Source organism: Sapajus apella, unplaced genomic scaffold, assembly GCF_009761245.1.
Source record: "Sapajus apella isolate SASKATOON/1434 unplaced genomic scaffold, GSC_monkey_1.0 scaffold160, whole genome shotgun sequence".
Classification (NCBI taxonomy): Eukaryota; Metazoa; Chordata; class Mammalia; order Primates; family Cebidae; genus Sapajus; species Sapajus apella.
The window spans coordinates 1,611,951-1,621,695 of record NW_022437100.1 but is presented as its reverse complement, the minus strand read 5'-3'; the positions used below and the strand labels follow the sequence as shown (position 1 = coordinate 1,621,695).

General features: G+C 49.3%; 1 protein-coding gene across 5 annotated transcripts in view; it reads left to right on the top strand.

The window, feature by feature from the left end:
* The window catches only part of CUNH22orf23 (chromosome unknown C22orf23 homolog), a 10,983-nt gene extending 1,932 nt beyond the window's left edge, over positions 1-9,051 (top strand). For 2 of the 5 annotated variants that reach the window (XM_032266773.1, XM_032266769.1), the window contains exons 3-7: positions 1,517-1,579; positions 5,474-5,656; positions 7,411-7,542; positions 8,042-8,142; positions 8,331-9,051. In XM_032266773.1, the coding sequence (XP_032122664.1) occupies positions 1,517-1,579; positions 5,474-5,656; positions 7,411-7,542; positions 8,042-8,142; positions 8,331-8,402 (551 nt within the window). In that variant the 3' untranslated portion in view covers positions 8,403-9,051. The other 3 variants (XM_032266772.1, XM_032266768.1, XM_032266771.1) reach the window with 2 other exon arrangements.
* Positions 9,052-9,745: the final 694 nt, after the last annotated feature.

Genomic DNA, 9,745 nt, shown 5'->3' with positions numbered 1-9,745 from the left:
TTTTTTTTTTTTTTTTTTTTTTTTTTTTTTTTTTTTTTTTTTTTTTTTTTTTTTTTTTTTTTTTTTTTTTTTTTTTTTTTTTTTTTTTTTTTTTTTTTTTTTTTTTTTTTTTTTTTTTTTTTTTTTTTAGTAGAGGTGGAATTTCACCATGTTGGCCAGGATGGTCTCGATCTCCTGACCTCATGATCTGCTCACTTTGGCCTCCCAAAGTGTTGGGATTACAGGTGTGAGCCACAGCACCCAGCCAACATTTTTTTTGTTTTTGAAACACAGTTTTGCTCTTGTTACCGAGGCTGGAGTGCAATGATGCCATCTCGGCTCACCACAACCCCTGCCTCCCAGATTCAAGCGATTCTCCTACCTCAGCCTCCGGAGTAGCTGGGATTACAGGCATGTGTCACCGCACCTGGCTAATTTTGTATTTTTAGTAGAGACAGGGTTTCTCCATGTTGATCAGGCTGGTCTCAAACTCCTGACCTCAGATGATTCGCCCGCCTCAGACTCCTAAAGTGCTGGGATTACAGGCATGAGCCACCGCGCCCCACCACCAACATTTTTAAGTCTACCGTGTGCCTTAGACTCTGTTTTAGGTGCTGAGGATACAGCAGTGAGAAAAGAAAAAGAAGAAAAAATATTTGTTAACAGGGGGCAGAAATTTTATTAAACCAAAAATTCTTATCATGAGCTAAATAGAAAGATAACAAATAACAAAATAAAATATGTAGACTCTCAGGTGGTGATAAGTGCTATAGAAAAAACGAAGCAGGGGCTGGGCATGGTGTAATCCCAGCACTCTGGGAGGCCGAGGCGGGTGGATCATGAGGTCAAGAGATCGAGGCCATCCTGGCCAACATGGTGAAACCTCTGTCTCTACTAAAAATACAAAAATTAGCTGGGCATGGTGGCGCACACCTGTAGTCTGAGCTACGTGGGGGGCTGAGGCAGGAGAATCACTTGAACCTGGGAGGCAGAGGTTGCAGTGAGCCGAGACTGCGCCATTGCACTCTCCAGCCTAGTGACACAGCGAGACTCCGTCTCAAAAAAAAAAAAAAAGGAAAGAAAAAAGTAAAAACTGGCCGGGCACGGTGGCTCAAGCCTGTAATCCCAGCACTTTGGGAGGCCGAGGCGGGTGGATCATGAGGTCAAGAGATCGAGACCATCCTGGTCAGCATGGTGAAATCCTGTCTGTACTAAAACTACAAAAAAATTAGCTGGGCATGGTGGCGCGTGCCTGTAGTCCCAGCTACTCAGGAGGCTGAGGCAGGAGAATTGCCTGAACCCAGGAGGCGGAGGTTGCGGTGAGCCGAGATCGAGCCATTGCACTTCAGCCTGGGTAAAAAGAGAAAAACTCTGTCCCAAAAAAAAAAAAAAAAAAACTAAGCAGAAAAGATAGAGAAAGCATGCTCAGTGCAGAATGGGGCTAGGATGTAGGGTTTTACATTTCAGTAGGATGTCGGGTGAAGACAGCTGCCTGCAGCCAGGAGGCCTCATAGAAATAGAATGTTTTGTCTTGCAGTGATGATGAAGGAATCGAAACTGACGAACATTCAGCAGCGCCACATCATGGACATCATGAAAAGTAAGGGGCAATTCACAGCGGCTTCCAGGCCAGAGAGATCTGGGACCACATTCTTTTTTTTTTTTTTTTTAATTATTATTATTTATTTTTTTTTTTTTTTTAAAGACGGGGTTTCACCATGTTGGTCAGGCTGGTCTTGAACTCCCGACCTCAGGTGATCCGCTCACCTTGGCCTCCAAAGTGCTTGGATTATAGGCATGAGCCACCACGCCTGGCCTCTGGGGCCACATTCTTAATGCTTCTCCATGTTAAAGGAGAGAGGACCTCATTTAAAAAGACAAAGACAGCCAGGCACGTGGCTCATGCCTGTAATCCCAACACTTTGAAAGGCGGAGGTGGGAGAATGGCTTGAGACCAGCAGTTCGAGACCAGACTGGGCAACACCGCAAGACCTCGTCTCTGCAAAAAAAAAATTTTTTTTTTGAGAGGGAGTCTTGCTCTGTTGCCCAGGCTGGAGTGCAATGGCACAATCTCGGATCAATGCAACCTTCGCCTCCCGGGTTCAAGCAATTCTCATGTCTCAGCCTCCTGAGTAGCTAGGATTACAGGCATGCACCACCATGCCCAGCTTAATTTTTGTATTTTTAGTAGAGACGGTGTTTCACTATGTTGACCAGGCTAGTCTCGAAATCCTGACCTCGTGATCCACCTGCCTTGGCTTCCCAAGTGCTGGGATTCCTGGTATGAGCCACTGTACCCGGCTCCCAAAATTTTTTTAAATTAGCCAGGTGTGGTGGTGCAAACCTGCAGTCCTAGCTACTCAGGAGGCTGAGGTGACAGGATCACTTGAGCCTGGGAGGTCCAGGCTGCAATGAGCTGTGTGATTGGACCACTGCACTCTAGCCTGGGCAACTGAGTGGAACATGGTCTCAAAATAAATAAAATTAAATTAAAACAGGTCAGGTGTGGTGGCTCACAGCTGTAACCCTATCACTTTGGGAGGCTGAAGTGGGAGGATTGCTTGAGCCCAGGAGTTCAAGACCAGCTTGGGCAAAACACATACATAATGGGGTGTGCCTGTAGTCCTGGCTACTTCAGGAAGTTGTGGCAGGAGGATCACATGAGCCCAGGAGTTCAAGGCCAGCCTGGACAACACAGTGAAATCTCTGTCTACAACAAATTTTTCGTGTGACCAAAAAAAAGAATATTTCTGAACCCTTGTTCCTGGGGAATTGACATTGTAGAGGCTGAACAGGCAGAAAAGGTAGACAGGCACAGATCAAAATAGGGGATGGGCCAGGCGTGGTGGCTCACGCCTGTAATCCCAGCACTTTGGGAGGCCGAGGTGGGTGGATCACCCCGGGTCAGTAGTTCAAGACCACCCTGGCCAACATGATGAAACCCCATCTCTAATAAAAATACAAAAATTAGCCAGGTATAGTGGCCCAGGCCTATAGTCCCAGCTACTTGGGAGGCTGGGGCAGAAGAATTGCTTGAAGCTGGGAGGCGGAGGTTGCAGTGAGCCAAGATCATGCCATTGTACTCCAGCCTGAGTGACAAGAGCAAAACTTTCAAAAAAAAAAAAGGAAGACAAAAATTAGCTAGGCATGGTGGCACACACCTGTAATCCCAGCTACTCAGGAGACTGAGGCACAAGAATTGCTTGAACCCAGGAGGTGGAGGTTGCAGAGAGACAAGATCGAATCACTGCACTCCAGCCTGGGGCGACAGAGCAAGATTCTGTCTAAAAAAAACAATGGACCGGGTGCGGTGGCTCACACCTGTAATCCCAGCACTTTGGGAGGCCGAGACGGGCAGATCACGAGGTCAAGAGATCGAGACCATCCTGGCTAACATATCAAAACCATCTCTACTAAAAACACAAAAATTTAGCTGGGCATGGTGGCATGCATCTGTAGTCCCAGCTACTCGGAAGACTGAGGGAGGAGAATCACTTGAACCCGGGAGGTTGCAGTGAGCCGAGATCGAGCCACTGCACTCCAGCCTGGCAACAGAGTGAGACTCTGTCGCAAAAAAAAAGAAAAAATGGATGGGACCTGCTCTAAGCTGGGCTTTAACCGCCATTGAGAGGAGTGGTCAACTGACCAGATAGGTGATACACTTGAGCCTAGGGGAGGAGCCCCAGGCATGGCCAAGCAGGGGGTGGACAGCAGGAGAGATAGGTACCTGCTACCATCCAAATCGTCCCTCTCTGTCCATGGACCACGCAGAAAGTTTTCGGAAACCATCCATAGAAATAAAAGCACCAGTACAAAGATTTGATGTATAAGAATGTTTATTGCAGCATTGTTTGAAGTAGTAAAAAACAAACCAACATAGAAATGACCTGAATTTCTGAAACTAGGAGGTGAGCTGAATAAATAATGTATCCATTCTAAGGATACTAGTATATAGTTATGAATCTTATATGCACATATAAAATATATGCACATATATCTTTTTACATGTTTATACAAGCATCAAAAAGGAAAGAGACCACCAAACTGTTACCAGCACTCATTATAGATGGATGGAATTGGAAGGAAGAAGAGAAGACTCCTTGACTATTTGACTTCTTTTGTTTTTGTTTTTTTGAGATAGAGTCTCACTGCCTTCCAGGCTGTGCAGTGGCTCAGTCTTGGCTCACTGCAGCCTCCGCCTCCTGGGTTCAGGCAATTCTCCTGCCTCAGCCTTCCCAATAGCTAGGATTATAGACACTCGTCACCATGCCTGGCTAATTTTTTTGTTTTTTTTGTTTTTGTTTTTGTTTTTTTTGGACATGACTACTGCAGTTTTTTTTTTTGTTTTGTTTTGTTTTTTTTTGAGACAGCGTCTTGCTCAGTCACCCAGGCTGGAGTGCAATAGTGCAATCTCGGCCCGCTGCAACCTCTGCCTCCTGAGTTAATTGATTTTCCCACCTCAGCCTCCCAAGTAGCTGGGATTACAGGCACCCGCCATCATGCTGAGCTAATTTTTGTAGAGACTGGGTTTCATCATGTTGGCCAGGCTGGTCTCGAACTCCTGACCTCAGGTGATCCACCTACCTTGGCTTCCCAAAGTGCTGAGATTACAGGCGTGAGCCACCACGCCTGGCCCATTTGAGTTGTTTTAACAGGTAGGTATCACTTTTATCTTTAAAAAGTGGCAAGGCACAGTGGCTCATGCCTGTAATCTTAGCACTTTGGTAAGCCAAGTTCAGTGGGTCACTTGAGGCCAGGAGTTCAAGACCAGCCTGGCCAACATGGCCTGTCTCTACTAAAAATATAAAAATTAGGCCGGGAGCGGTAGCTCACACCTATAATCCCAGCACTTTGGGAGGCTGAGGCGGGTGGATCACAAGGTCAGGAGATGGAGACCATCCTGCCAACATGGTGGTAAAACCCTGTCTCTTAAAAAAAAAAAAAAAAAAAAAGTATATATATATATATACACACACACACACACATTAGTCGAGTCTGGTAGCACACGCCTGTAATCCTAGTTACTTAGGAGGCTGAGGCAGGAGAATGACTTGGACCTGGGAGGCGGAGGTTGCCATAAGCTGAGATCACGCCACTGCACTCTAGCCTGGGTTACAGAGCAAGACTCAGACTCAAAAAAAATTTTTAAAGCCATGTGAGTCAGCTGGGCATGGTGGCTCATGCCTGTAATCCCAGCACTTTGGGAGGCCGAGGCAGGCGGATCACCTGAGGTCCAGAGTTCAGGACCAGTCTGGCCAACATGGTGAAACCCTGTCTCTACTAAAAATACAAAAAATTAGCCAGGCGTGGTAGCAGGTGTCTGTAATCTCAGCTACTCGGGAGGCTGAGGCAGGAGAATCACCTTAACCCAGGAGGCAGAGGTTGCAGTGAGCCAAGATTGCACCACTGCACTCCAGCCTGGGTGACAAGAGCAAGACTCCGTCTCAAAAAAAAAGCCATGTGCATCCTCCCACCCCAACTCTTCCTTACCCAGGAGGAGATGCTTTGCCCCTACAGTGCAGCCCAACATCCAGCCAGAGGGTCTTACCTTCCAAGCAAATAGCCTCGCCCATCTACCTGCCTCCCATCCTGGCAGCCCGTCCCCACCTCCGGCCTGCCAGCATGTGCCAAGCCAATGGGGCCTACAGCCGGGAGCAGTTCAAGCCTCAAGCCACCAGTAAGTGAGAGGCTCAGCTAGGGCCTTTCTCCATCTCCCTGGGGGAGGTCAGGGAGAGGGATGCAGGCAGCCCACAGGGCAGGTGAGAAGGTAGCTAATCAAATCCTCATGTACTTTGTACCCACGCCTTTGAGCCTCAGCGCATGTTAGCTTGGGGGTATTCAGGGTGCAGGGGAAACCAGTCATGTGATCCTCTATTTTTACTTTTCCAGAACTCACAATTAACTGGAATCTACCAATTTCTGATGATAGTGGCTAGCAAGGCTCAAGGCCACAGCCCAACCCTCCCCAGATCCCCTACACAGGGGTTGCCACTACAGGCATCGCCATGTCCCCAGGTTCCTGAGCCTTCTTTCTTAGCCTTGCTCTGCACCAAAGCAACGTGTGGGTTTTGACAAACTTTTTTTTTTTTTTTTTTTTTTTGAGATGGAGTCTCGCTCTATCACCTAGACTGGAGTGCAGGGGCATGATCTCAGCTCACTGCAACCTCCAGCTTCCAGGTTCAAGCAATTCTTCTGCCTCAGCCTCCTAAGCAGTTGGGACTACAGGTACCTGCCACCATGCCCAGCTAATTTTCTATTTTTAGTAGAGATGGGGTTTCTCCATGTTGGTCAGGCTGGTCTTGAACTCCTAACCTCAGGTGATCCATCCGCCTCTGCCTCCAAAAGTGCTGGGATTAAGTGAGCCACCACTCCGGCCTTTTTTTTTTTCCTTTTTTAAGATATGGGGTAGGGCCGGGCGCGGTGGCTCAAGCCTGTAATCCCAGAACTTTGGGAGGCCGAGGCGGGTGGATCACGAGGTCAAGAGATCGAGACCATCCTGGTCAACACGGTGAAACCCCGTCTCTACTAAAACTGTAAAAAATTAGCTGGGCATGGTGGCGCATGCCTGTAATCCCAGCGACTCAGGAGGCTGGGGCAGGAGAATTGCCTGAACCCGGGAGGCGGAGGTTGCGGTGAGCCGAGATCGCGCCATTGCACTCCAGCCTGGGTAACAAGAGCGAAACTCCGTCTCAAAAAAAAAAAAAAAAAAAAAAAAAAAAAAAAAAAAAAAAAAAAAAAAGATATGGGGTATTGGCCAGGCATGGTGGCTCATGCCTATAATCCCAGCACTTTGGGAGGCCAAGGCTGGCAGATCGCTTGAGCTAGTGTTCGAGACCAACCTGGGCATCATGGCAAAGCCCCATCTCTACTGAAACACACACACACACACACACACACACACACACACACACACACACACTCTCTCTCTCTCTCTCTCTCTCTCTCTCTCTCTCTCTCTCTCTTAGCTGGGCATGATGACGTGCATCTATAGTCCCAGCTACTCGGGAGGCTGAGGGGGGAGGATGGCTTGAGCCCAGAAGGTTGCAGTGATCCAAAACTGTGTCACTGCGCTCCAGTCTGGGTGACAGAGTCAGTGTTTCAAAAAAAAAAAAAAGAGAGAGAGAGATGGGGGTCCCACTACATCCACAAGACTGGTCTTGAACTCCTGGTCTTATGCGATCCTCCCACCTCAGCCTGCCAAAGTGTTGGAATTACAGACCATACCCGGCCTCTTTTCTTGGTTCTTCCAAGCTCTTCCTGCCTCTCTTGACATTACTGTATTGCTCAGGAGCACCCAGGGTAGGAGCCAGGTGTACGGAAGCCCTGTGGGCATGAGCCGGCACCCTGCAGCAAGCACACACACTTGGAAACAGACCATGAACGAGGGTATCCTTCATGGCCTAACTAGGCTATTTCTTTTTGGCCCTCCAGGGGATCTGGAGAAGGAGAAACAAAGACTCCAAAATATCTTTGCCACAGGGAAGGACCCAGAGGAACGGAAAAGAAAGGCCCGTCCTGGACGACAGGAGGCTCTGGCCCCCGAGCAGGACCGGTTTGAAGAGTGTAAGCCTCAGACGGGCCAGTCACACTGGGGATGGGGGTAACGTGAGGAGGGGGCCCGGAACTGGATGGAGCAGTCAGGGGATCACTGGGGGCCAACAAGTGAGAAACATTATCTTTTTTTTTTTTTGAGACGGAGTCTCTGTCTGTCACTCAGGCTAGAGTACAGTGGCGTGATCTGGGCGCGCTGCAGCCTCCACCTCCCAGGTTCAAGCGATTCTCCTGCCTCAGCTGGCTGAGTAGTTGGGATTACAGGCTCGTGCCACCATGCCCTAATTTTTGTATTTTTAGTAGAGACAGGGTTTCACCGTGTTGGCCAGACTGGTGTTGAACTCCTGAACTCAGGTGATCCACCCGCCTTGGCCTCCCAAAGTGCTGGGATTACAAGCCACTGCGCCCAGCCTAGAACACTATTTGACAATAGAATCACTTCCTCTCTCGAGAGAGGCAACCCGCTGCCCGCGCCCCTCACGGGAGCCTGACAGCCCTCTCCTTCGTCCAGTGGTGAAGGAAATCCAGGAGAGGAAAGAATTCCTGGCTGACATGGAGGCCCTGGGACAGGGCAAGCAGTACCGAGGAATCATCCTTTCTGAAATCTCCCAGGTAGGAGAAACAACCTGGGAGGCGGGGAGAGGAGGGCCCAGTGCAAGTACAAATGGAAACACAGGGCCAGCTTGGCAGGGGGCAGGGGGCAGGGGGCAGGGGGCAGGGGGCAGGCTCTAGCTCACAGCTGTAGCAGCCCCTCAGGTTCCTACCCCTGATGCACCCGCTTTTCCTGATGCCCTCTGCAGAAACTCCGGGAAATGGAAGACATTGACCACAAGAGGAGTGAGGAACTTAGGAAGGCTCTTGCCACCACTTAATCTGTCTCCAGGGGCAGGGGCAGGGTAGCCCAAGCTTGACCACTGGAGTCCACTCCTCTGTCAAGCAGGGTCATCCTCAGGTCAGCCCCCCCTACCAGCCTTCAGCCACTTCAGATGGTGGCACGGCACTGCCCTGCAGTACTCTGAGGCATACTCAGCAGCCTAGCCCCTGCCCACGGGTGCCGTTGGAGCCTCTGAGATCCACAGCCCCATCCACAGAGAAGCAAGGCCCGAACGTTCCTACTTGGATGTGTGTCTAACGGTATCCACTGGGCCTGCTTCCCACCACCTCTGGCCTGCGGCCTGTTCATTTAGTTTTTAAATTCAGGAATGAATATGATTCTCTTCTTCCTGTTTTAGGATTTACTTATTTGCTTTCTTACCACCTGAGGCAAATATTCAACCAAACAATGAACTGGGCAATAAAGCGTACTTAACATGGGTCATCACAAGCACCATTTTGTTTTCAGAGGGACAAGCTTATTTGTTCAAGGTATTAGAATCTGCCGAGCATAAATGGTTTCTCGCTGCCTGTTTGCATATTTCAAGTGGAAATGGGAACCAGGCTGGTGGGCACCCTGTAGCTAGGTGCCGCGGCAGATGCTGACTTCCACTGTCAATGATCTCAATAAACCTCTGCAATGGTTCATTCTCCCTCTGTGAAAACTAAGTCTCAACAAGATACCACAACCAAGGGCATTTAACTGGCAAGCACTGCACTCAGGATTAAAAGCTGGCTTTAGCTTTATGTCTTCCCAGTGTACCCATGGCCACAGAAAGAAACACGAAAGGGTGCGAGGGACCCAGAGCCCTGGCCTGCGAGTTCCAATCCCAGCATGTGCCATGTGACCTTTCTTGGGCAAAACCCAGCAGCTTCTCCTCTGTGAGGCCCTGCTGTGAAGGAGTCACCTGACACCCTGTCCTGTACACAGCACATCTGTCCCCTTCTCCTCTGGCTCCTTCACCCATGATCCCTACCTTCTCCAGTATTGTCATTTGCCTGTCCCAGTAAATCACCAAAATATTTTGGAAATATCAACCCTGTCTCGGGCACCTGGAGGGAGTCCCATAATCCTATCAGGTCACATGACCCAAGTTTTGGTTTGCAGAATAAACACAGCCCTGTAACTGGTGGGGCCCTGACCAAGGGCTGGCTCAGGGACATCCCACGGAAAGCCTCTGTGTCCACACACCCTCAAGGGTGCAATCTGATGGGAACAGTTGTCCTTCACCTGGAAGGCCGCATCACATGGTCAGGAAGCAGCAAACCAGAGAACCCCAGGACAAACCCAGCCCATCCTGGACACAGAGTATCGGCCAACCCTTGATTTAAATTCAGGCTA